This window comes from Brassica napus, chromosome C9 (assembly GCF_020379485.1).
Source record: "Brassica napus cultivar Da-Ae chromosome C9, Da-Ae, whole genome shotgun sequence".
Lineage (NCBI taxonomy): Eukaryota > Viridiplantae > Streptophyta > Magnoliopsida > Brassicales > Brassicaceae > Brassica > Brassica napus.
The window spans coordinates 6,828,100-6,855,856 of record NC_063452.1 but is presented as its reverse complement, the minus strand read 5'-3'; the positions used below and the strand labels follow the sequence as shown (position 1 = coordinate 6,855,856).

The window sequence follows — 27,757 nt, the reverse complement described above, 5'->3', positions numbered from 1 at the left end:
AAAAAAAAAAAAAAAAAAAATACTATTATATTGCTAAGGACTCCAGCACCATTGGAGTTGCTCCAAGACCTCAGTTTATACACAACTCTCTTTCTCTCTCTTTGAAGCCTATTCTATCATTCCAACACTGGATTAGATTATATACACAATAGCTTCAAAATGATATCGTTTGGTTAGTGCAAAACAAACGTGTTCTGAAAAGATGCATAGCTTAGGTCGTTGGGAAGGAGACGGTTCACTGTTCAGGAGACCTGTACTGTTGTTGTTGCTGCCAACTTTCACTGTAAATAGACGGGTGTAGAGCCGAGTCCAATGTAAAATCGTACTGTACGTTCGTCTGAGGAATTAGCCAATAGAAAATAAATGTGGTCATGAATTGTAACTAATAAGACACTATTTTTACTAAACTCCCACAATAGTTGAGACACTATAGTAAACCGAATACAAAGTTTCGATCGAGATCAAATTTCGAACAAGTCAGCGGTCAAAGAAAACCAAAGAATACGTAGGCATAGATCTTCTGGTCGCAACACACAACACAAGACACATGTAACTCTTAGGTCCCAGTTCCCACTGCTAATGGACCAAGTCGCTGGCTACGTGTTAAGTAACATATAAAAAGATGCATAAACAGAAACATTATTTTTGCTTTTTGCTCAAAACGCACAAAAGAAACAAGAACAAAAAAAAAGTTATTCTAAAAAATCTGCTTTCTTTCCTTGTAAGAAAGTTTCACAAAATGGGACAACATATTACCTTTTCCAAGACTTTACTTATGCTTGAACAGCTTTCTTGTTCTTTCACCGGGCTTGTGGCCGCAATCTTACACACAGGCAATGTTTCATTCTTGCTCAACAGCTTCAACGATGGATGAAATACAACTTCTTGCAATAACACTTTGTCCTCGATGTCCAGCTGGCTCACATCTACTTCGATTTTAGATGGGATGTGTTCCGCTGGGCCTACAAGTTTCAGACTGCTTCTCATTGACCGTAGATTCCCCCCTGCTCACAGCAGCAAACACACTCATATTATAGGTAAACAGTACAAATGAGCTCATCATATACATCAAGTAACAGTACACTTTCAAATTTCCATTGCTACAAAAGAACATTTCTTAATTCGTTTGCCGTCAGATAAAAGTGAAAGATCTCTCTAAACAAGATTTAGCTAAAGGCACAAGAGAAGTAATAAGAGCATTATCGAGCAAAGAAACACAAAACTGATCTGAAGATTGCTCATTAATCGAAATATTACAATCCACGTAGCTTAAGCAAAATCTTTGCATTGATCTAACAATCCAAAGACGAAGCACAAGACAAGACCACAGACAATAACTCTCCTATCAGTCCATAAAGAGTGTTACCTTTCTTGATACCGGGGCAATTATCTAGCCCTTTGAAAACAAGAGGAACATCAACCTTCAGCTGCTCTTCATCATTAGCCCATACCATACGAAGACTAAGTTAAGTACCTTTCCACTTTCTTCATCTATAATTGAAATAACCAAAACAATATTAATCCCATCACCAGCTACCTCATTCACAATGTTTGTAATCAGAATACATCAGGCAATTACCTTGAGGGGAAGAACTTGGCCCGATTCAACTAGCGACGACGAGCCCTGCCCAGCTCGGATCTGGAGCTTTGAAAGTTGTCGAACACAAGAACGGGAGACCCACCGAGTCGATAATCCACTTAATCTGCTTCATCGAAACGCCTCGTTTCGAGAACCGGCTGGGGAAAAACCACGGCGGGAATCCGGCCAATCGTCCGATCACGAGCCGATACTCTTCGATGCAAACACCGAATCGATCGAACGAATGAAGATGCCGGAAGATCAGCCACCTCCGCCACGGATCTCAGGCCACGCCACCATTTCGCCATCTCTGTTGGTTAGAGTTGGAGTGACGTTTTACGGCTTTCTCCATCAAACGCAGTGGCAGGGGTTTAAGCTTCGTGGGCTTTCTATGGTTTTAGCTAATTTAATATTGGGCTTTAACTTGGCCCATTGACAATATAGCTTCGATTTTCTATATGAAAAGTATTTTGAAATTTTTGATTTTCATTGAATGTTTTTATTTTTTTTAGTGAAATTGAACTCTCTATCCGTAGCTTTAGGTGTCATTATGTAACTACCGTTATGTACTGTTACGCACTGTTCTGCAAAACATAGAAACAATTATGCCCCTATCAAATGAATCTTTTTGGATTTTGATTGTTTTCAAGATTGAATATATAAAGGTAAATAGAGTTTAATTTAAAATAAATGTTTAATATCATTTTAAAGATGATATTTGTATTTATTAAATTTAACTATAATTAAATCATCTTTGACATAATTAATTGATAAAATCTTTAATTTCTAATAATATAAGATTTTAAATATTTTTCAAATGATTAATTATATGTTTAAATATTTTATTAATATTAAATCTAAAAAAAAAAATTCAGATCATTAACCCCTCCTCAAATTATCAGTGATGAAACACACAACCACGTGTGAATTGGACTTTTGTTGAACATATATAACGAAACACTTTAGTTCCACCTCCAGTTGCCACGTGAGCTTGATTATCTCAGACGTAGATTTTCCTCCCTTGACATTTTGGCTCCAAATGGTTACAGCGGAATTGGTATTAAAATCGGGATAGTGCAAGTGCGGTTCGTGCGGAATTAGAGTGTGGTATAGAACAACTGTGGTTTTAAGTAAAAAGCAGTGTGGAATCATGTTTGATTGGTGACAATACATATTTACGGTATTGAATAATTATTTAATAAATAAAATAATAATGGTATAAAATATATAATATATTAAAATAATATAAATAATATGTCAACATAATAAATATATTTTAAAATAAAATGTTTCAAAGTGAAATGCATTTGATAAGTAAAATTTTGATAAAATAAGCAATACAGAATAATGTTTGATTGCTAAAAAATATTTTGCGGTTTTACAAGATAAATATTAAAAATAATGTGAAATACAAAATTTGGTTCCAATTTTTGGATTCCATAGATATAAGATATTAGACTTGAACTGAACCGAACCGAAAAAAGAGGTTTAGTTCAGTATTGTTTTCTGTTCTGGATAAATGTGCAGATGCCTATCTATTTTCATATTTAATAAATGAATACTATATAACAAAAAAATAGTATTAAATACTTTGATTCTCACATAAATATATACAGTGTTATCTTTTATTGTGTCATATGTATAAATAGATTAAATATATTAATCATGTTTAAATTATAAAGTAAATTTATTGCATTTTTTTATAATGGAAATCTCTAGTTCTAGAACAAAAAAACAACTATTAATAATTATGTGACAATTGTCAACTTTTTCTATTTATTTCAAATATAAAAGTAACCGATCAGTTTATTTGAAGTGCGTATTTGACAAAAACGCTGCTTATTAACTGATGTGCGGTTTTGAAGAGTGGTCAGTTAATTAACAAGCACTTTTGACCAAGTGCGTTTTTGCTTTTTTTGTCCACCAATACCGCACACACCTCAGTAATATTTGTGATTGGTGAATCAAAAGCGGATTGTGTAATACCGCTTTGAAAAACGCATTTACTCTGTCACCATTCATACACTTTAGTTCTTTTAATCTCGATGCTGCTATAAAAGATACCCTCCATCGAAAGATCATCTCCAACCGTCCTTAATTTTAATCACCTTCCATACTTAGACTTACTGATCTCAGATAACAAGTTCAATTGTCTTGTCTGAAATCCGACCAGTTCAGTCCGACAAACTCAACTGCTATGTCTGGACTCGACATCATTATCCTAACTGACCAACACTGTCTTAGACGATCAGTCTAATCCTGACTAAGTCGTTTGATCGGTCTAGCTGACTCGTCTTTAGACTGATCTAGCTCAGACTGCGGGACCTGGATGCTACCCTGACCCAGTAAAATGTTAAAAACTTAATTTGTAAGCTTAACTACGTGAAGAGCAAGTGTATAAATTATCTTTGGAATTCTTTTAAATTATTTGATTGATATAATTAATTGATGAGTTCTTTAATTTCTAATATGGTCAGATATTAAAGAATTTATCAAAATGTATAATTAAGTAACTATAAATCTATAGTCAACAATTTTATAAATACTAAATCCCATAAAAGGAATTTTGCAAAAGTAAAGCATAGAAGTTTTAAAATAATTGCTTAAGTATCTGATAGTTGAATACTTGAATGATGATTAGTTAATTGGACGTTGGGGCTTATAATGTACATATATAAAGATGGAAGCAAATAAAAAAAAGTATGTATTCGTGGGGCTGACTTTTTTAGTAAATATGTTTAAGATTTCAGAACCAGGTGGTGGTAGCCTAGTGGTAATCTCTTGGGGTTTGGTGTGTACCCACATCAGTCCTAGGTTCGATTCTCCCTGTGAACTAAATTATCACTACTTAACCAGCCTGGGCTTGAGTTTCGGTTCAAGTGGTTTACATGGTGGGCCATAACAGATGATTGGTCCACCCCCGGCATTAGTCGGAAGGTATTTCAAACTCGGATGAGGCAGTGTGGTACGCTTTCGGGCTAGTACACTCTGTAGCACTAAGTGCGTTCCTCCCGAGATCGACCGGATCAGCCATAGGGTTTATCAATCAAAAAAAAAAAAAGATTTCGTATCAGCATGAGATTATAGGAAAATGCAAAGAAACAGAAGAGATTAGAGGAAAAGGACTTATCTCGAGACAAAGACATCAGTTAAATGAAATAACTTAATTTAATCAAAATCAAAATCAAATGAAATAATAACACCATTCACGCACGTGGTTGCTTTATAACTAAAACCCCAGATAATAATTATTAAGACCCGACGGCTGTAGATCTTCCTCTATTGTAATCTTAACGCCCTATAGTTTATGGCTTGCATACGCTACTGTAAAAGATAGCCTCCATCATAAGAGAACCCTCCTCTTTTTTTTTCCATTTTCTTCTCCTTTATCTTGGTTAACATTTAACAATCTTGGAGCTTAAGGAAGAGTCAATCGGAGATCAGATAAATAATAGGGTTTCACAGAAACCCTAGAACCTTGAGAGCGACTACCAGGAACCTAGCTAAAACAAAGATCAGAGAAGAACGTTTTCGAAAGAGATCGGATTAAATTGAGGTACGACTGATGTTTCCATTCTTTGATCGATGATTTGATTCAGTTAATAGTTCGATTTACATGCAGGACTGATATCATTAGTTTGATTGACATGGATTGATATTAATAGATTAGTGTTATCTTGTATGACTATGACACGAAGTTTCCTCGATGCATTTACGATGGTGAAACGTTTTTATTTAATAAAATAAAGTCATTTTTTTCTCCTTCTTTTTTTTTTTTGCAGAGAGATGGCGTCTTCAAACTCTCCATGCTCAGCTTGCAAGTTCCTGAGGAGAAAATGCACACGAGAATGTGTATTCGCACCACACTTCCCACCAGACCAACCTAACAAGTTCTCATGCGTTCACAAAGCTTTCGGAGCAAGTAACGTCGCTAAGCTTCTCAGCGAACTACCCTTAAACCAAAGAGAAGACGCTGTTACCTCTCTTGTCTACGAAGCCGAAACTAGAATCCAAGACCCGGTTTACGGTTGCGTCGGTTTAATCTCACTCCAACAACAACGGCTCAAACAGATTCAACGCGATACTGACGTCGCCAGGAGAGAACTCGCGACTTACATCGGTCCTGAAGCTATGTTTCCTATTCTCCAACCGCAGCAGCCGCATTTCATGCCGCAATCGCAAACGCAACAGCCGCAGTTCGTGCCGGAAACGCAGCAGACGGTGTTCATGCCGCAAACGCAGGAGACGCATTTCACGCCGCAAACGCATCAGTCGCAATTCATCCCCCAAACGCAGAAATTCATGCCGGAAACGCAGCAACCGTCTTCTTCTTCTTCAGTGTCTGCTGAGCTGACTCAGCAACAGCATCATGATCCATCGATGATGGTTATTCCGACTGCACAACTGTATCATCAGCAGCAACAGCAACAGTTTTTTGAGTTTCAGCAACCAGAAGCGGTTGCTGGAGAGCAGCATAGTGAAATGTTAAGAGCGTATGGGGAAGGAGGTAGTAGCAGTTCACATCAACATCATCTAAACCAACCTCAGGCTCATGTTTTGAGGTTTAATGATGGTTTTGACTCTGTACCGACCGGTTCTGTTACATCAACCGGGTTTAATCAATTGACGCCCAGTGGTACAACCGTAACCGGCGTGTCACACTCTTTGGCTCTTGGTGGTGGTACCTATGATATTGAGGCTCAGTTATTCATGCCTACGCAATCTTCTCAACAGCTGCCGCTTCAAACGCAGGAGACGCAGACGAGTTCAGAGAGCGACGAGGAGGGTAGCTAGGAGTACCATTGGTTCATCTCGGTAATTAGTAAAAGAAGAAAGAAGTAGAGAGCAGAGGAAACGGCCTTTAATCTTCTCGCTTACTCAAAAACCTCAAATGTTTTCTCAATTTAAGGTACATTTAGGATCAAAATAGTTTAGGGTTTGGATTTGGTGTACTTTCTCTGCTTTTTGGTTATTCTTTCGGGTATAGTACAGTTACATTGGCACAGATTAGCCTTTTTTTTTTTTGAACACCAATATTATAAATACGAAAGAAGCAGTCCAACCGAAGAAGTTTAGTTGGCTGATGCCAAGTACATGACTGATTTGGCTAGTGAATCAGCCATAACATTAAGGTTTCTTGGGATGAAAGTAAACGCAATGCAATCAAAAGAAAGGGATAGATGCTCGATGTCCCGAGTGATTCCGTAGAGCTCCGTCGGGTGATGTGTCGAGGTGATAACAGCAACAAGTGCTTGACAATCTGATTTTATACAGATTCTTGAAAAACCCGCTTCGAGGGCGTGGAGGAGGGCTGATCTAATAGCTAAGGCTTCCGCCATTAATGGAGAGACTGTGTGATCGAAGGTTGCCGTCCCCTGTAGAATGCATTCGCCGCTTTCCTCTGTGAATATCCAGCCACAGCCTGCCCTGTTCGTCATCGCCTGCCATGCCGCATCAGAACAGCAAATAATCATACCTGTCGTTCCTGAGGCTGTAGTAGTCACACGGTTCTGTCCCAGTGGAGCTGCAGGTGAGGTCGGTTGGGCTTCCCACCATTCCCTTGCATTTCTGGTTGATCTCGAAACAATGTCCGCAGGTAGAGAGGCTCTGCTTTCAAATATAAGGTAGTTTCTCGCCATCCAAATTCCCCAGCATAGCCATGGGAACAAATTTCCTGTCACTCCCAACGGTGGGAGGTTGATATGGCTCCTTGAAGCCATGAAGGCTTCACTGAACGATGCGCAGTCTGAAGGATTGAAATTCAGTTTCCAAATGTGTGCAGTCCATATCTGTCTGGTGAAGCTACAGTGTAGGAAGATGTGGTTGGTGGTTTCAAACTCTCCACAGTGTCTACAAGTAATGTTAGACAGAAGACCTCGTTTTGCTAAGTTTTCTCCTGAGGCCAGAGCTCCCTTCACTATTTTCCACAAGAGTAATTGAAGCTTTGGAGATATTTTAGCTTTCCATATGGCTTGGTAGAGGCTTTGGTTAGGGATCGGTTCTGTTTGCTCCATTGTAGTTGCGACATAGTACCCTGATTTAGCGGCACAGATTAGCCAAGTTTTGCTTTTATACGACATTTAATGATAGAGCCTTTTTACCAAAAAAAAAATGATAGAGCCTTTTCATTTGTACATTACATCTTCTAGTTTTTCTAGCCTTATTGGCCATATTTTAAAACTTACTTTGTGTTGGATTCTCTGAACAACAATGCATTAACTAAAAAGGTTTTAAAATCGTGGTGGGTCACATCACTTCACCGATTCTTTACCTAGACTATGATTTGGTAGTAGTTTACGATATAGTACTATATTACTAGCTTTCTTCTTCTTCTTCTTCCTAATAGAGCAATTTGTGTAGCTTAAGAAGAGTCTGCGATTTGTTTACACCTTTCTATCTGGAAATTTTTCGAAGTGGTGTTTCATTAGATACACTTTATTCATCCATATATTAGCTTCAATCACATCGTTAAACTTCTTTATATTAATTGCACCAACAACGGCTGAAAACACTTACAATACCATCGAAAAATATGGTCAAACCAATCTAAAACGTTAACTAGCTTTCATTCATTGACCCGTCTGAACATAGCATGTCATATGATCATAAGATGTATATATGTGGATGAGCTGTAGATGTTTTTACCTGATGGTTCATGAGAGTTGGATACTTAATGTACATGCATGTGCATATAATAGTATACTAATCTAACCAGTCGGATGCTTAGTATATAGCAATAAAGAGAAGGTGATGAAATTGATGAGCATTGATCATTAAATTAAGCACTGGCCTATGGGTAAGTGCACAATTGATAGGCCATGTTGCTAACACTAGTCACTAGTTGTACCTTTGGTATTTTTTTTTGACTGAATTACCTTTGGTATTCTTATTAAATTTAATGGCTAGCTCGTGTTGCAATAATTTCACATAGTGAATTATGAATTACTCTTAACTATTTATAGATATGGACTGATAAAATATGAAAATGTAATGTAAAATATCATATCAGTAGTCATATACTTCCAAATGTAAAATATCTTGTCTGTATTCATATACTTCCCAATTTTACAAACTTGCAAAATATCACACACAAGCAAAACTTACATTAGAGCAGTTGAAGCAAGTTGAGGTTATGTTCTGTTTCTTCTTCTATGATTGTCAGATTCTTCATCTTTTGTTTGAATCTTTCCCACAAGAATACTGTCCCTTCGTCACATCTTACCTCTAAATTCTCTAGGTTCTTAACTGAATCCGGCAACTCGCATCGATAACAATTTCTCATTAAAATCTTATTTAGTTTCTGCAGCTTCCCAATCTCTAGAGGCAACTTTTTCAATTGGAAGCATCCAGAAACATCTAGCAACCGCAAATTGTTGAGTCTCTCGCTTGTTTTAGGAAGCTCGAAGAGATTACTACAAGAAATGACTCTCAGCATTTCAAGGTTCCTTAAGCTGCATATACCTTCTAAGAGTCTACATAGCTTGTTACAGTTCGTGATGCTAAGTTTCTTAAGTGAAACCACTTGAGATACCCAATGTGGTAATTCAATAAGATTATAACAATAATCTATTTCGATTTCTTGTAAGCTCTGTAGGGTTTCAGTAACATCAACTTCTAAGTCTTCTAACTCGTTGGGAGCATCATTAAAACGACACAACCAAAGAGATAGCTTCTCAAGACATTTGAGCTGAAGTTTGGGAATGTCATGCAAAGTGATGGAAACTTTCTCGAATCTGATCCGTCTCAGGTTTGGTAATAAGCTGAGACAAGACAAATTGGTCAACTTTGTAAGTTCAAAACCATGATTGATGATCATCACAACTTTCAGTTTCTCCATCGTAGCAATGAAGTTCGGTAATGCATAAGTTGATGAAGAGAGATTAAGAACTAAAATTTCAACATTTGGACAACGGATTTCAACCCAACATGATGTAAATGAATCATCTGTAATCAAAAAGGAAAGAAAGAAAGATGAACTACATCAAGTTACATAATATTATCAAAGAGTGTGTGAAAACAGAGTAAGAAACAATTGTATTACCAGTAGAGATAGAGAGTAAAGAGGCGTTCAAAGTAACAGGCTGTGTTTGATTTAAACACCAGTTTGGAAATTTGTTCTCTTGTATATCCAAGTTTAATCTTTTCCTTTGGAGGATCGATAACGACTCTTTTTCGCATTGATGTATGGCAAATTCTCTTGAGATGTTGTCTTGTTTGACCAAGAACTCATTGAAAAATCCATCTTCATACTTATTTTTCCTAATATTAAAGCATATATAAATTGAAAAACTTAAGGAAAGAACTATTAAAAAGACTGAATCTATTCAAATGTAAAGTTTACTATTTTGGTAATGGTTTATATATATTTTTGGACTTGGGAGTAAGGATTTGAGATATAATATTTAGGTTTAGGATGCCACTTAGGTCATGATATTAGATCTTTTGGATATATAATCTAGTTTCAGCACGTATAATAAGACCAAGAATTGATAGATGAATAAATAATAACATACAAAGAATTGGTAAATGAATAGAAAGGAACATACCCAAGAGGAAGAAGTTTAAGAAGATTGTGGGAGGCAAGCTCTTGAAGGTAATTCATGCAGATGATATTATCTTTACCGTGTAGTTCAGACCATACATCGATTATTGTGGAAGCAATGATCTTCTGATCTTTAAGAAACGAGCCCATGTCCAAGAAATACTCTCTAAGATTGTGGGTCAAGGCATCAAAACTTTGCATCGAATCTATAATGGTTCCCTATGACCGAAGAGTTTTTTTTCTGAACTTAATATTGAATGCAGAAGACAGGGAAATTTTCTCTTTTGAGAGTCTCTTTATTTGAATATTTATAACGAAGAAAAAGTCGCGCGCTCCCAAAAAAGAAGTTACCTAGAACGGGGGTACTAGTGACTTAACAAACACGGAAAAGAAGTTTCCTTAGGGAAAGAAGAGTCAACAATGTTGTTTTCAAAAAAAAAAAAAGTCAACAATGTCTATCGACTTGAATTAAGAAAATGTGACGAAAAGTAATAATCAAAGAAAAATGCAACAAAAGAATCAATTAATAATAATTATTATTAGAAAACAAATGCACCCTTAATAATAGTAACAAGAGAGATGACAAAAAATAAAATAATAACAACATGAGAGATTGTATCTAACTGCTGTTTTGACCTCTCTATTTCAAGATTTCAAAGAAATTTACAAAGATTATATATAGTTCATTATTAAAATGAACATTGTGGAATATGACTATTATAGTTTGTAGAAATGATGGAAAAATACTCTGTTCAAGTCTGAATTTAGATAAGGATCAACAACGCTTGAATACTCTTAAATGACTTTGAAAAGATTGACGTACGCAAAAATCTTGTGGCATGATAATTGAAAATATATATATCACTGTGGGCCTGTGGCATGTAAAAACCTAATCAAATATGTATTGTGAACGTCATATATGGGCGGATCTAGGGCAAGAGGAAGTGTGGCATGTTCCCAATCCTAATTTGTTTTATTTCAGAAATAATTAGCGTTAAATTTATCTAAATGCATCTTAACTAAACATCCCCTAAACTATATTTGCGAAGTGATTTATACACATGTAGTCACTACAATCATTCTCGCTGAAAAAATGATGACATGACACTTAGAATAGATGACAAAGTTTTAGAAAATAGTGACATGGCATCATATTAATTGTGAGATGTAAAATTTCCTTATAAAATTTTAATTTTTTTTGCATAGATTTTAAATATGGTAATAAAAATAACTCATATATCATCATTAATGTCAATTTTCCATATAAATATTTATTTATGGTAAACTATTAAATATATTAATAATTCATATATCACAATTAAAATAATAATATATGTGTATCTCACATTAATAAAAATAAACTAAATAAAGTAACACTAATCCAAAAAAAAATTTGATAGTTAAATATTTAAACATTATTTAAATTTATCCGTTCATCTTCATCATTTAAATTAACAAAAATATTTTTCAGTTTAACTAAAACAAACAAAGTCTCAAATTTTTTAAAATTTATATTTATATGTAAATATATATATATATATATGTATATATTTAAAATTAGATGGGAAGATATATATATATATATATATATATATATATTTAAAATAATAATCATTAAACACAATAATATAATTAAAACTATTTTATAAAATCTAATTTTATCTTTATTAAAAATTAAATCAAATCAAATTTAAATAATTATACCAAATCAAAAAGAATAAGATTACAAAAATACGTTTATGATTTCTTATAACTATTGAAGTTAAAATATAAATTAATAATGTTGAAATATAAATCAATTTTTTTTTTTAAAATAAAAAATATTATGTTAAAAATTATTATTTCTGCGCATGGCGCATGAAACTCCTAGTTAGTTATAAGAATATGGTTGCATGCACAATTACATAAACCATCTTGGAAATATTCCATTATGGCATGATTACTGAAAAGAAATCATATCAAATATGTACTGTGAAATAACATTTTCTAGTTACATATGGATGGTGAGAATAACAACATTACAACTTTACAAGACAGAAACAAGCTATGAAAAATGCTATTTCCCTCATAACATTAAAACATTTGAAGCAAGTTGAGGTTGTGCTCTGTTTCCTCCTCATGAACTCTCAAATTTCTCATTTTTGGCATCAACCTTTCCCATAAGACCAACCTAGTTTCTTCCTCACATTTGACCTCCAGATCCTCTAGATCCCTCACTGAATCTGGCAACTCGCATCTCCAACACTTCCTCATCGATATCTTCTTCAGCTTCTCTAGCTTCCCAATCTCTAGAGGCAACTTTCTCAATCCTAAGCAATGAGATATATCCAGAAACCGCAAGTTACTGAGTCTATCAGTCGTTTCAGGCAGCTCAGAGAGATTAATGCAAGAGCTCACCCTCAACACTTCGAGTTTACTCAAGTTGCCTATAGCTTCAGGAAGTACAGTGAGCTTGTTACAGTTTGTTATGCTAAGTGTCTTCAATGAAACAACTTCAGAAACCCAATAAGGTAACTCATAGAGATCATAACAATAGTCTATGTCAATCTCCTGTAAACTAGGCAGAGCTTTAGAGACATCTATTTCTTCAGAGTCATAGAAAACCTCACCGAAGCTACACATGACCAGAGACAACTTCTTGAGACTGGCGAGTTGCAACCGGGGAATGTCTAGCAAAGTGACTGAAACTTTCTCCAGTCTGATCCGTTTCAGGTTTGGTAATAAGCTGAGGCAGGAGAAGTTTCTCAATCTTGCTGGATAGAAACCATGATTTGTTATTGTCAGAACTTTGAGCTTAGTCATTCCAGTAATGAAGCTTGGTAATGCATAATCCGGTGAAGAGAGATTAAGAACTAAAGCCTTCACATTGGGGAACTCCATTTCAACCCAATTTGATGAGAACATATCATCTGTAACAACAACAAGAAAAAGATGAAAGACCAAACATATTTAATAGTTATAGTCAGTATTCTAAAAATCGGTATAGGCGCCCGCCTAGTTGGCAAATAGAGTGTAAACGAAACGATTTTTTCCAATTGACTTTTTAAAAAGTCGGTCTAGATGTTCAAAACATTAACCCTCTATAAGCTTCCTAACCACCGCCTAGTGATTTCCTGGAAATTGGTTATAGTAAAATCAGAGATTTGTATAATTACTTTACCTGTAGAGATAGACAACATAGAGGCATTAACAACAGGATGTCTTGGTCCATTCAGACACCAGTCTGGAAATGTATCCCCTCTTATCTCCAAGTTTAGTCTTTTTCTTTCCAAGTTCTCCTTTAATTCGCTTTGACGTATAGCCAACTCTCTGAGGATATCATGTTGAGTGACTAAGAACTCATTGTAGAAACCATCTTCTGTCTCATTTCTGCTCATAAACCAAGAAAAAAATAAGTTCCTCTAGTGGTTTACATGTCAAGAAGGTGCAAACAGAAACAACATACCCTAGAGGAACAAGTTTGAGTAGATTCTGAGAGGCAAGGTCTTCAAGGTACTTCATGCACAAGATACTACTATTTTTACCATATAGTTCCATCCATATGTCAATTATTACAGAAGCACGTATCTTTTGGTCCTCGAGAAACGATCCCATGTCCAAGAAACACTCCTTCAGATTAGGTTCCAGGGCATTGAAGCTAGGCTGAAGACATTCCAGCACAGTAGGCTGAGAAGGACTATCAAGAATAGTTTCCCCTTGAGACCAGCTTTCCACCTGCCCTTTCCACGTATTTAGAGATCGTCCTTTAAGTGAAACGCCAACTACTTCAATAACAATTGGGAATCCATTACAGCGTTTCAGTATCTTTTGGAGAAGATCTTCGTACTCAGCTTGGGATGTGTTAACAGGCCGTGATGCCCATTGAACCAGAAGGGCTCTGGCATCTTCATTTTCCAAAGGTTTCAAACGATAGTTGTAACCAAAACTCGGAAAATCAAACCGAGAAGTCACCAAGATCTTATAATCTGCCAAGTTAATTCGAAATTTCTGAAGCAAGGACTCGGCTCCTCGCCACACATCATCCAACACCAACAATATAGGACCGTCTTCTCTGAGTTCCTCCAGCAGTTTCCTTAAGCCAACGGTTGCTTGAGAGTCGTTCTCAAACGTATGTGGAGCGTAGCCGTTGTGCTGAAGTAGATTCTGTACTATGACCCTAAAGTTAGGAGTACTTGAGACAACATTAAAGTAGATATGCTTGAAATGCCCTGCCAAAATGGAAACACTAGATGATTAGAAACAAGAACTACAAGTCAAAGCAGTGTTCTAAAAAATCGGTATAGGCAGCGCGCCTAACGGACCTAACCGAAACAATTTTTCTAAAACCAACTTTAAAAAAAAATCGTTTAAGACACTCAAAAAAATCGGCACCCGTTTAATTTCTTGAACATTGAGTCTAAGTGTAAAGATGGAAACTTTTAAGATCTCTTTACCTTTGACATCTGCGTCGTGGCAAAGCTGAGTAGCTAGCGTGGTCTTCCCGCACCCAGGAGGAGCAGAGACCACGAGATTAGCCACTGCATCGTCAAGGAGTCTCTTCTTAAGCTCCATCAAAGGCCAATCCAATCCAACGAGCACCTTATCAAGCTTAGGAACCGAACAAAGATCTCTAAAAACAGGGACATGAACACTCATCAATCCGTCCATTCTCTTACTTAAACCGTCAACCTTATCCACAAGGTTTCCCGCCACACCCAGCAACGTCAACTGGTTCCTGTACTGAAGAAGCTGTAGATCAATGTCACAGAACTTGGCCAAATCTTCATTGATTTCCACTATTTTTCTGGTGTATTTAGACTTCTCGTAGAACCGGACGCTTGGAAACTTGAGAACCAGAACACGAGCTCTTTCGATCGTTTCCCTTAGTTGCTTTAGCTCCCCTGAACCAAGGTCTAGCTCATTTTGCATTGAATCGATCTTTTTGGTCAATGGAAGCAGTCTCTCCATCGTTGATACGAGATCCTTGGACAAGGGTTTGAAGGATTTGTACTTCTTTGCCTCTTCGATCACAAGTTTCAGAGCCTCGGAGACCAAAGCTCCCGCAACAGAACCTAATCCCAGATCAACCCAATCGGTCATTCTTGTTTTTCTTCCTTCGGACCAAACACAAAAAAAAAAAAAAAAACTCTTAGCTTTTGTCAGATTATAAGATTTTAGGAGACCTCTCAGGTGTACGATGCTTCGAGAATATCGAAAACGATAGAAGGTAGACAAGGAAGACCGAATAAAAAAAAAAGTATTAGCTTCATTTCAAAGCAGTCTTCGCCGTCGTCGTTGACTTTTACTCCATTGGAAAGTGTTATTCTTTCCTGCTTCCCACTTGCCGCGCTATTACCGTTAACCTTCTGCGTTAGACCGTTAATCCACACGCGCCATATGTGATTCGGTAGACGGGAGCGTGTTTCGAGGATGAAAGACTTGTCTTAACTTATTATAGTGAATTCAGAGCTCTATCTCACCTGCAAAGGCCACCAATTCTTAAGTAATTGATCACAGGTTGTCAGTTGATCGACAAGGCATGGGAAAGTTTCGAGGATGTCCATGTTAAAGATCGGCGTTTGATATGGTAAAAAAAAAAAAAATAGAAGAAAATATACTTTTATCATTGTGAATCGATATTATTAATTATTAATGTAAATTAACGGTGTGGTAAAACTCTTGAGGCTGGCTATATGTGGCGAGTGCAGGAACTCTGATCTGATAGAGACAATAGAGTTGGAGAACCTTCTGATAAACGCATCCGTAACAATGCATTCAGCGGAAGCACGAAAGGAAAGCAGAGGAGCACATGCTCGGGAGGATTTCACGGTTTCATTCTCTTCCTCTTAAAACATTCATATATATATATATATACGACTATATCATATAGCGATGAAGATGATGATGATAGAGAACCACTACAAGAAAACATCAAGGATTCTGAGGGAAAAAATCGTCGGAATTTCGTCGGAATATCGTTATTCCGACGCAATTCCGACGAAATACGTCGTCGGAAATAATTCCTCGGAATTTCTTTTTTCCTCTGAAATCCCTCGGAATTCCGAGGAAATAAATTTCCGAGGAAATTCCGAGGATCCCTTGTTTGTCGGAAAAGTCCTCGGAATATACCGAGGTAGAACTTCGTCGGGATAATTCCTCGGAAGTTCATCGATCGATGCGTGTTTGGACATATATACATCGATCGATAGGAGTATACCGACGGACTTTTTCCTCGGTTTATTCCGAGGAACTGTTCCCTCGGTATATTCCGAGGGATCCGTTCCTCGGAATTTTCCGAGGGAGTTGTCCCTCGGAAAATTCCGAGGGAAATGTCCCTCGCTATGTTTTTTAAAAAAACGGATCGATCGATGCGTTTTTGTTCAAAAACGCATCGATCGATGTAGTGAAAAATATAATTAATTTCCTCGAAATGTAAAAAATATTAATTTTTTTGAAAAAATAAAATTTCTGAAATTTAAATTCGAAAATATGAAATTAAAAGTAAAATTGAAATCATACTAATTAATATTCAAAGTTTCACAAATAAAAATAAAACATTCCGAGATTGGGGAAAAAAAAACTACGGGTCTGGCACGTCCGGGAACACCTCGTTCGGGTACATCCTCTGCATCATCTCCATCATTTGCTGGTTCAGCCTCCTCTGTGCCTCATAGCCCGCCTGTTGAGCCGCCATCTGGGTCTCCAACAAAGATATTCGATCATCTTTGTCCTTCAACTGAGCCGTAAGTACTTCTGGATCAACAAAGGGCGGTGGTGCAGAAGAAGGAGGAACCGACCGGGTGCGACGACCCAAACCGAACAAACGTCCCTTCTTCTTTGGAACCGACTGAATAGAAAAAAGCCAAATTTAGAAATTTAAACCAAGAAATAAATGAATTGAACTTAAAAAAAAAAAAACTTACGGATTCAACGATTTCGTTGATTCGAAACCGGGACAAGTTGGTCGAAGCCGTCGAAGCGTCATCCTCGGTTTGAAGCTGAGACACTTCGTCTACCACCTGAGTTTGGACCAGGTCGACCACGTCCCTCACAAGACCGTCATCAATCTGGCCGGTCTTCTTGTTGGTATACGCCCTCCTCATTAGGGCGAGATCATCGACCGGCTCGCCATCATTTTCTTCCGCCTTGAAAAAAAACATAAAATTAAAGAAACATTAGAAATTAGAAGAAATGCACAATAAATTTAAATTCTGAAACTCAAATAATTGAAGAAAAAGCGGTTGAACTTACCATGCGATCTCCGAGAGTGGCAATAGATTGAGCACCCAAGTTATGCTTGTAGATGCCCTTCCCTTTACGGTCGCTCCTGCGGTTGGTGGAGTTGGTGGAAGAAGTTTCTTTCGTCTCCTCCTTATCCCAATGCGCACACAACTCCTTCCAGACCGTATCGTTCATCGACTTTGGGACCTTTTAATTAAAAAAAAAGAAAAAGTTTAATAAATTAAAAAATAGTTTAATAAATTAAAAAATTGTTTAATAAATTAAATCGAACCTTATTGATTTCCCACTTCTTCTTCCACTCGTGGATCTGCTTCCCATAGTTGTCCATTACTTTATGGACGAAGTGGTGATAGATAAAGAGCGTCTCATCGGAATTCCAGTTGAACTCTTGCTGAAAAAAAAACACAATTAGTAGAAAATTTATATTAAAGATTAAAAATATAAGTAAAAAATTAGAATACTTACCGCAAACTGACGAAACCACAGAACCTGCTTGTCGGTTGGGAAGTGAGTGAAAGTCGGATGTCCACTGTCGAGGGCCGAGTACATCATACGGTTGATCCATGCGCTGATCCCGTTCCCGGATCGGTTGAACCTTATTAAAAGAACAAACGGTTAATAATGAATCCAAATTTAAAGAAAAAAAAATGTTTAATTACCATGTTTGACCCCGTCCATGTGGATACGGAGTGAGATACGGAAGATGGTCACGACCGGGCTGTTGAACCAACTCCGCAACCCTCATCACTCCCGGAGGACCCGGAGGAACAGGAGCGGATGCAGCAGCGGGAGCGAGAGGAGCATGAGCGGGTGCAGCAGAGGGAGATGTATGGTTGGAGCTGTGGGGCGAAGGGGAATCCTGAAAATGGCTGGAATCCCGAGACTGGCTCCCCGTACCACCACGACCACGACGCTGTCGAGGCCGGGTCTGATCATCATGAGACCTGTAAATTAAAAAATATATTTAATAAATACAGAAATATATAAATTAATTTTTTTTATTAAAAAAAATCCCAAATAATTTAATCACAGAAAAAGATTTATATATATTAAATTTTTTTAATAAATATATAAAAATAGTTCTAATAAACAAAAATAGTTTTAATAAATAAAAATTGTTTAATAATTAAAATGTTTTGTAAAATCCAAAAAATCGAATTTATATAGAAATTTTTTTTTGTAAAATCCAAAAAATCGAATTTATATAGAAAAATCGTTTTGTAAAATACAAAAATCGATTTTATATACAAAAATCGATTTTATAAATACAAAAAATAAAAAAATTATAAAAAAATTCTAAATCAATTCAACAAAACAAATTATTCAACCAAATCACAATTCTAAACCTATTATACAACCAAATCACAATCCTAACCAATCACCCTAACAAAAATCTATCAAAACTACACAAAAACCTAACAAATAGAACCTAAGAGAGTGGGATAGGGTCCTTACATGATTTGTGTAAGAGAAGAGGGAGATCGCCGGAGATATCGTCGGATTTCAGGGGGAAATCGCCGGAGAGGAGGAGAGGAGGCGCAGAGGAAGAAGAGAGAAATGGGGAAGAAGAAGGGGCTCGTGGTTATAAAACCTAGGGTCCGACGGACATTATCCGTCGGAATTCCGTCGGAATTCTAATTTCAATTTTCGCGAAATATTTGCCCGGTAAAATGAAAATATTCCGAGGAAATTCCGACAGATAGTAAAATATCCGTCGGAATTTCCTCGGAATATTCCGAGGAAATACCGAGGAACTAGTGTTTGGGGTTTCAAAACATCAATTTTTTTTGCCGTATTTCATTTCTTATACAATTGTAATGCATACCATTGAGGATTCTTTGTATACATGAGCATAAACCATGAAATAACAAATTTCAAAACTAATTGAAAGTATTCCCTTTACCGTTCGTTAAAAGGTATAAGTGTTTCTCTTATGTTGCGAGATTTCGTTCATACAATCGGAAAAGTGTTAATTATACGGTAAGGAACAAATTTTTGACTTCATAATGAACGTAAGACACTTAATAAGGGTTATATAGGTGTTATTCAAACGGCAAAACGTTGTTTTCGGTTTAAAAACCCTATTTCCTCGGAATTTCCTCGGATTATTCCGAGGGAACTCCGACGAAACCCTCTTCTTCCTCGAAATTTCCTCGGAATATTCCGAGGAAATTCCGACGAACTAGTGTTTGGGGTTTCAAAACGTAATTTTTTTTAAAAAAACGCATCGATCGATGCGTTTTTGAACAAAAACAAATCGATCGATTACTAAGATGGCCCGGGCCGTAAGATTGTGATCGATCGATGAGAGTATCCCATCGATCTATCGACAATCTGAATTGTTCCTCGGAATTTCCTCGGAAAATCTTGTATGTTTTTTTAAAAATGCATCGATCGATGCGTTATAGAACAAAAACGCATCGATCGATTACTAGGATGGACCGGGCCGTAAGATTGTGATCGATCGATGAGATTAACCCATCGATCTATCGACAATCTGAATTGTTCCTCGGAATTTCATCGGAAAATCTTGTATGTTTTTTTAAAAATGCATCGATCGATGCGTTATAGAACAAAAACGCATCGATCGATTACTAGGATTTACGGGGCCGTAAGATTGTGATCGATCGATGAGAGTAACCCATCGATCTATCGACAATCTGAATTGTTCCTCGGAATTTCGTCGGAAAATCTTGTATGTTTTTTTAAAAATGCATCGATCGATGCGTTATAGAACACAAACGCATCGATCGATTACTAGGATGGACCGGGCCGTAAGATTGTGATCGATCGATGAGAGTATCCCATCGATCGATCGACAATCTGAATTGTTCCTCGGAATTTCCTCGGAAAATCTTGTATGTTTTTTTAAAAACGCATCGATCGATGCGTTATAGAACAAAAACGCATCGATCGATTACCAAGATGGCCCGGGCCGTAAGAATGTGATCGATCGATGCGTTATAGAAACAAAACGCATCGATCGATGCGTGTTCGGAAAACAGAATTATAAGGCAAAACCCGACCTTTTTTGGATCTAAACCTTAGAACTCTCATCCCCTCCGATTTCCCCTATAATTCGCCCCCCCCTTTCTCTCTCTATAATCATCCGATTTGAACAATTTTGGGCTCTATTCCACTTGATTTTTCGAGCTCTACCTGATTCCTACACTCGTCTTCACCCTAAGACAGGTATACTCCGCGAATCTCCACATTCTGAAATCGTGTTCTTGAGCAATTTTTTGGGTTTTGTGAATTTCTTATTTCCGTGTTGATTCCTTGATCAAATATGCATGAAACAGATGTTTAAACATGGAATAGAACACAATTGTCTGTGATCAACGAGTTTGGAACATGATTTGAGATGATTTAGGGATAGAGAATTTTTTTCAATTTCGTTTTTTTTTATCACAACTCGATTTTGCTTTTCATTTTCATGTTCAGCTTTGCCTTCTTAATTGATTATAACCATGTTGAGAGCAATGATTCTATTTTGTAGAGAATGAAGCGCACGAAAACATCAGCAAAGAAAAACACACAAGAAGCGGGTTCGTCACAGCTGGAGAAGCAAAGGCCAAAGAAGTGGGATAAGTCTGATACCACCCACTACAACAACATGAAGAAGGTAGCCGTTCCGGCTACACAACTAGCATGTCCTGAGACGATGACAATATTGGGAATCAAAGCAGACATTGAAGGACTGTTCCAGAACATGGGTCTAGGCCAACTATGCAACCTCAAGGAACCCACTTATCCGGAGTTGGTACGCCAGTTCATAGCATCCGCATACGTCACCCGTCCCGATGATAGCCATCAGGAAGGTTTTCTGGCATTCGTAGTGCAGAAAGTATACTATGAGGTATCTTTCACAGACCTCTGCGGACTATTTGGATTGAGTGCGGGGGAGAGGACATATGGTCTTTATTGGACTTCAGAGCTGTTGAACTTCTGGGAAACGATTGGCACAGGGGTTTATAGATCTTCTCAGGCAAAGGAGTCACTTATCCGGAGCCCAGTACTGAGATATGCGACACGCCTCATTGGCTCATTGCTATACGGGACAACCACAGCCGCATCAGTCACGCAATGGGAGTTGTGCCTCCTGTACCAAGGTGTGAGGCATTTGCTACCGGCATTTGGAAACTCTACATTCCCACCTGCTACTGCCTTCAACATGGGAGCGGTGCTGGCCGCAAACTTAGCAGGATACAAGGGGAAAGTAACCAAATCCAAGAGCAATGCATGTGGATTTGGTGCAGTGATTACTCGGATCCTTAGACATGTGGGTGTAGACTGTGAGAACCACCAGGTAGCACTGGACAGATCGAACAACATTGCTTGGAACTACCTGGATGTCATTTCTCTAGTAAGTAAGGAGTTCATAGCTGGTCCCCACTCGAGGATCGATCGGGATGGTCCTTACGTCTACGTATTCCAGGACCGAGCGAAGAAAACACTCTACTGCCACCTGCCTCAGATCGGCCTGACTGCTCTACTTTCAGAGGCTGCAGTTGAGTTTCTACCCCCTGCTACCGCACTAGTAGACAAGCCATCCTTCTTCACGCCAAAATATCAGACCAAAGGCAAGGGCGTGGTTGATGAAGAAGGACAAGATGAGGCTGCACAAGCCATTCCAGATGATTCACAACCCCATCAGCTACTCCCATCAGACTCCAGCCAGTACAAGCTGCAAGAGCTTCCACCGAACGCCACTTCGCGCCAGCAACAACATTGGAGAGATCAGAGCATAAAGACAAACAACGACATGCTACACAAGATCTGGGCTGCCATTTCACGTATCAGGCCGTGTCGTTGCCAAAAGGATGATGTAGTTCATCGGGACAACTCTCCATCCAGCTCTGGTTCGGGTTCGAGTGGTACACACAGGGTAAGAAAGAGGTCCAAGAGACCCAACGATGCAGGAACATCTGGAGCAGGAGACGAGGAGTAGGAGCTATCACCGGCTATTTTATTTTCTTTTCTATTCTAACGTTTTATGGTCTTATTTTCTGTTAATTTTGAACTGAGTTTTTTTTTAGGTTTCTTAATTATGAGTTCGTATTTCTTTTACATGGTTTCTTTGTTTTATTTGGTTGTGTTTTGTGTAGCTTTTAATTCGTATTCAGCTTTGCCTTGCTAGATAAACCAAATAACTATTATCCAAGGAAAGAGGTTATATCAAGTGTTCCTCGGAATTTCCTCGGTATTTCTTAAAAAAAAAAAAAATAAGTTCAATGGTAGTCTGTTTCCGAGTCATCATCACCAGATGAATCTGAATCTGGATCTTGGTGAAACTCTCCAATTACTGGTTCATCCTCTACGTGAACGACGGCTTCCTCTCCAAAGTCGGTTAAATCGACTACAAGGCCAACTCCAGCTAAATCTTCTGCTGCACTACAGTTGCCGGATGTGCTTGGTTGTAGTGGGTCTTCCAGCTCAGAACTTCCCTGAACTCGGCCTCTCGGGTTGAGTCTTGTAACAGTAACCCATGGATCATCTCTGTTCCTTACCCGGGGGTACTTGATATAACAAACCTGTAACATTTAGAAAAATTATAAATTAATACACATGATGATGAATCATTCTGAATAATTAACATTTAATTACCTGATCGGCCTGGGAAGCAAGAATGAAAGGATCATAATATTGCAGCTTTCGCCTCGAATTTACTGATATAACACCAAATGCATCTGTTCTCACACCTCGATCTGGGGTGTTGTCGTGCCAATCACAATAGAAAACAGTACAGCGCAATCCAACCATGCCCAAATACTTGATTTCCAAAATCTCATGTATGTGTCCGTAGTATACATCATCTCCTGATGCAGAACAAACGCCAGCATCATAAGTCGTACTCGAACGTCTCCTCTTCTGAGTTGTGAATGCATATCCTCGAGTACAAAATCTCGGATATGACTTCACAACAAAGTTTGGTCCAACGACCATCTCACGTATCCAATCGTCAAATGTTTCACCTCTGGCCAAACCAGCAGACACCTATTAATAGCACATATATATATATTATATCAATAAATGTGAATTAGTATAAATATGTGATAAAATATATTTTAATTTGTTTAAAGCACTCACATAAGTAAACATCCATCCAGTAAATTCTCTCTGCTTCATTTCTTCTAGTTCGTCCTCTGTGGCGTATCTATACTCGAACCGCTTTTCTGCCATGAAAATCCTGTATATGATGACAATAATGTAATTAATTAAGATTTAAATTTCAACTTGTTAAAATAAAAATTTGTAAGCTCATTTATTTACCTCTCATATTGAAGAACGTCTTCGCAGTTGGTGAGCAAATATGTTTGCAAATGACTGCGCTCCTGCTCAGTAAGTCGACGGTCCTTTGGTTTTCCGCTAAGTCGTCCAACGTCTGTGAAAATGTCTGGAACCGTAACATGATATGTTGCCCGTTCGCCTCTATCATCATGCCGAGCAGGTCTTCTGTTTTTGGTCTGAACTTCTGCTGGAAAGTAGTACTCGGCAAAGTTTGAAGTTTCTTCATTGATCATCTGTGCGACTATAGAACCTTCCACCCTACTTAAATTTTTCACCATCTTCTTCAAATGGAACATATACCGCTCATACAGATACATCCATCTATACTGCACAGGACCACCAAGTTCCAATTCTCTTGCCAGGTGAATAACAAGATGCTCCATAACATCAAAAAATGAGGGAGGAAATATCTTCTCAAGGTTGCACTGAATCACGGCTATGTTAGTCTTCAAATTTTCAATACCTTCAAGAGTCACTGATCTCGTGCATAAATCGCGGAAGAAACCACTTATCCCTGCAATTGCTTCATGAACATTTCGTGGTAATATTTCCTTGAAGGCGAACGGAAGGAGGCGCTGCATCATTACATGGCAATCGTGGCTTTTCAAGCCAGTAAACTTTCCTTCCTTTCTGTCGATACAGTTACGCAAATTTGATGCGTAACCGTCTGGAAATTCCACATCGTTTGAAATCCAATCAAAGAACGCATCTTTTCCCGCTGCATCAAGTCGGTATATGGGAAAAGGAGCCCTACCATTCTCATCAACATGAAGTTCTGAACGAGCACATATATCGACTAAATCCAGTCTTGACTTCAAATTATCCTTTGTTTTACCTTGAACATTAAGGATCGTGTTCATGAGATTGTCAAAAAAGTTCTTCTCAATATGCATGACATCTAAATTATGCCTTAGCAGATGATCCTCCCAGTATGGCAGATCCCAGAAAATACTTTTTTTGTGCCAGTTATGTAGTTCTCCAACAGCATCTACCGGAAAACGCTCATGTCCACCGACTTCTGGCGTCCTTTCTGCACCAAAATCTCTTAGTTGTATCTTCAAATCTTTCCCACAAATTTCCGGAGGTGGACTGTCAAACACCCTCTTGTTCTTCGTAAACAAATTCCTACTCCTACGATATGGATGATCAGGTGGTAGGAATCTCCTGTGACAGTCAAACCAACACGTTTTCCTTCCGTGCTTTAGTTGGAAAGCATCAGTGTTATCTTGACAATATGGACATGATAGCCTTCCATGCGTTGTCCATCCAGACAACATACCATATGCTGGAAAATCACTTATTGTCCACATTAGTACTGCCCGCATTTGAAAGTTTTCTTTACACGAAACATCGTATGTTTCAGCACCTTGAGCCCATAGTTGTTGCAACTCATATATTAGTGGCTGAAGAAACACATCAAGTGATCTCTTAGGATGCTCTGGTCCGGGAACGAGAATCGAGAGAAACAAAAACTCTCGTCGCAAGCACAAGTTTGGGGGGAGGTTGTATGGTGTAAGAATGACGGGCCATAGAGAATACTGTCTTCCACTCTTGCCAAACGGACTGAAACCATCAGTACATAATCCAAGGTAGACATTTCTTCTCTCATACGCAAAGTCGGGATACTTTGATTGGAAATGCTTCCACGCTTTTGCATCTGAAGGATGTCTGATCTCACCATCTGTTGAGTGCTCCGCATGCCATCTCATTGGTTGCGCTGTGCGTTCAGACAGATACAACCTCTGCAACCTTTCCGTCAAAGGTAAATACCACATCCTTTTATATGGCACTGGAACTCTTCCACTTGTATCTTTATAACGAGGCTTTCCACAAAATTTGCATGTAACCCGCTGTTCATCCACCCTCCAATAAATCATGCAGTTGTCGCTGCATACATCTATTACCTGATACGATAAACCAAGACCAGCTACGAGTTTCTGAACCTCGTAGTATGAACCAGGAGCTACATTATCCTCGGGTAGAATACCTTTTACAAAATCAGCAATCGCATCCACACAGTCTTCAGCCAAATTATAATCTGTTTTAATGCCCATCAATCTTGTAGCAGATGATAAAGCTGAATGACCATCTCTGCAACCTTCGTACAATGGTTGCTTTCCAGCATCCAACATATCATAAAATCTCCTAGCTTCTGCATTGGGTAAATCTTCCCCTCTAAAATGATCATTTACCATCTGCTCAGTACCTACACCATAATCTACATCCGTTCTAATTGGTTCTTCTAATCTAACCGCTGGCTGAGGTTCACTAGTACTACCATGTTCATAATCAGTTTCCCCATGATGATACCAAATTTTGTAACTTCGTGTAAACCCACTCAAATATAGATGAGTCCAAACATCCCACTCTTTAATAACCTTTCTATTTTTACAATTAGAGCAAGGACATCTTAACATACCTGTTTTTGCTTCCGGTTGTCGGTGAACTAACCCCATGAATTCAGTTATACCTCGTTGGTATTCTTCCGTAAGCAATCTCGTGTTCGGATCCAAATGAGGTCGATCGATCCAAGAACGAAAATAATTTGAAGAAGACATATTTTTTATGAATCAAATTCGTGTGTAAATAGAGTAAGAGGGAGGATGAAGATATGAAGTGAATGAAGAGGAAGAGGAGTGCTTGTATTTATAGTTTAAATCCTGCCGACATACCGAGGAAATTCCGACGGAATTCCGACGGACAAAACTAGTTCGTCGGAATTTCCTCGGAATTTTGTAAAATCCCCCAACGGCTCTCCAACGGCTATAATATTTCCTCGGAATTCATCGGTTTTTTCCGAGGAACAGAGTTTTCCTCGGAATTTCCTCGGAATATTCCGACGGACTGTAGTTTCCTCGGAATTCCGTCGGTATATTCCGAGGAAATTCCGAGGAAACCAAATTTTGTGTTTCCTCGGAATTTCCTCGGAAATTCCTCGGTATATTCCGAGGATTTCATTTTCCGTCGGAATGTCCGTCAGAATATCGCTGTTTTCTTGTAGTGAACCAGCTCTCAAATATATATAATGACTTGTGTGTGCAGAAAAGGGAGGATGGAGAATGGATGAAGCATACATTGGGGTACTGGGAAGATGAGAAAGTGAGGTTGGAGTATAGGCCTGTTCACATGGACACTCGAGAGGATGAGATTGACACTTTCCCTCCCAAAGCTGGCGTCTATTGATTTCTCTTCCCTCAAACAAGCAAGCTCATCGGAATAATAATATCAGAAGAAAAAGAGGGAACTAGTAGAATACACAAAGGAGCATTCCTCGTCCTCTGAGTTTTACATTTTTACACCTGAATGGTTGTGAGTAATAAAATGAGAAAAACCGGTAATTTGATTGGTATAATTCTCTTTGATATCACTTTCTTGTTAGCATTTTCACTATCTCCGACTATTCTCTTTGATATCACTGTTATTTTACCGCGAAAGCCGTGCACGTCCCTCAAAGCCGTTACTCCTCCGTCGTCCGAATACAACGAGTCCAACATGTAAAGAGCTGATTCCAAACACTCTGGTCCTAAACAAGGCAACACATCGACTAACTGGGAACATCCTCGACACTAACCATCAAGTTCCTAACATGTCTATGAACCGAGATCGATTTGAGCAGTGCCAAAGGCAGGTGAGACGCTATAGGCAAATACATGGCGGAAGACAAAAATATTAAATGTTGTTGTATATATTAAGGCTCTGTGCCAATGTGAATTATAATTTATAACGGAAAGAATAAACCTAAACTATTACAAGTGGTCCTTGGACTCATTTTTGGTAATTTCCTCTGCGCCCTTCTAAAAAAGTAAATGCACACGAGAATGTGTATTCACACCATTCTTCCCACCATACCAACCTAGGAAATCATCATACGTTCATTGAGATTTCGGAAAAGTTATTTCGCTAAGAGCAACTTTAATGATGAGATATACTCACTAAATATCTTATTAATATAATATTATTAAGTTAACTAAATGTTAAGTTGGGAAATTGTACTAAATTTGTTATCTCCACTAAGTTTCTAATCATTACAATTTGATTATTACTTTATTTTATTTTAATGTATTTTAATGTATTTTAGTTTATGATAAAAAAAACTTATATTAAACTTAAATATAATAAAGGAG

General features: G+C 37.9%; 4 protein-coding genes, 1 long non-coding RNA gene and 1 pseudogene across 6 annotated transcripts; 2 read left to right on the top strand and 4 right to left on the bottom strand.

The window, feature by feature from the left end:
• Nucleotides 1-2: 2 nt before the first annotated feature.
• Nucleotides 3-2,316, bottom strand: LOC111211625 (annotated as a pseudogene).
• Nucleotides 2,317-3,967: 1,651 nt separating this feature from the next.
• Nucleotides 3,968-6,623, top strand: LOC111211622 (LOB domain-containing protein 36-like). Its single transcript, XM_022712852.2, has one exon. It carries the CDS (start codon nucleotides 5,366-5,368, stop codon nucleotides 6,371-6,373), a length of 1,008 nt encoding a protein of 335 aa, XP_022568573.1. The 5' UTR covers nucleotides 3,968-5,365; the 3' UTR covers nucleotides 6,374-6,623.
• A 28-nt stretch (nucleotides 6,624-6,651) lies between these two features.
• Nucleotides 6,652-7,593, bottom strand: LOC111211626. Its single transcript, XM_022712855.1, has one exon. The coding sequence runs from the start codon at nucleotides 7,591-7,593 to the stop codon at nucleotides 6,652-6,654; it is 942 nt and encodes a 313-aa protein (XP_022568576.1).
• Nucleotides 7,594-8,588: 995 nt separating this feature from the next.
• Nucleotides 8,589-11,307, bottom strand: LOC125592599 (probable disease resistance protein At5g66890). The gene is made up of 3 exons (XM_048767884.1): nucleotides 10,126-11,307; nucleotides 9,621-9,838; nucleotides 8,589-9,523 (listed from the first exon to the last, which is right to left on the bottom strand). The coding sequence occupies exons 1-3, from the start codon at nucleotides 10,320-10,322 to the stop codon at nucleotides 8,685-8,687; spliced, it is 1,254 nt and encodes a 417-aa protein (XP_048623841.1). The 5' UTR covers nucleotides 10,323-11,307; the 3' UTR covers nucleotides 8,589-8,684.
• A 753-nt stretch (nucleotides 11,308-12,060) lies between these two features.
• On the bottom strand, nucleotides 12,061-15,341 carry LOC111211615 (probable disease resistance protein At5g66900). 2 transcript variants are annotated; one of them, XM_022712845.2, is made up of 5 exons: nucleotides 14,555-15,341; nucleotides 13,567-14,329; nucleotides 13,282-13,490; nucleotides 12,519-13,030; nucleotides 12,061-12,430 (listed from the first exon to the last, which is right to left on the bottom strand). In XM_022712845.2, exons 1-5 carry the CDS (start codon nucleotides 15,198-15,200, stop codon nucleotides 12,425-12,427), a joined length of 2,136 nt encoding a protein of 711 aa, XP_022568566.1. In that variant the 5' UTR covers nucleotides 15,201-15,341; the 3' UTR covers nucleotides 12,061-12,424. The 2 variants fall into 2 exon arrangements, with proteins under 2 accessions (XP_022568566.1, XP_022568565.1); XM_022712844.2 differs by having other exon boundaries at nucleotides 12,061-13,030; nucleotides 14,555-15,317.
• Nucleotides 15,342-15,551: 210 nt separating this feature from the next.
• Nucleotides 15,552-27,067, top strand: LOC111211616. Its single transcript, XR_007328459.1, has 3 exons — nucleotides 15,552-15,687; nucleotides 15,809-15,929; nucleotides 26,676-27,067. It is a non-coding gene; the product is annotated as an uncharacterized LOC111211616 (long non-coding RNA).
• The last annotated feature ends 690 nt before the right edge of the window (nucleotides 27,068-27,757 follow it).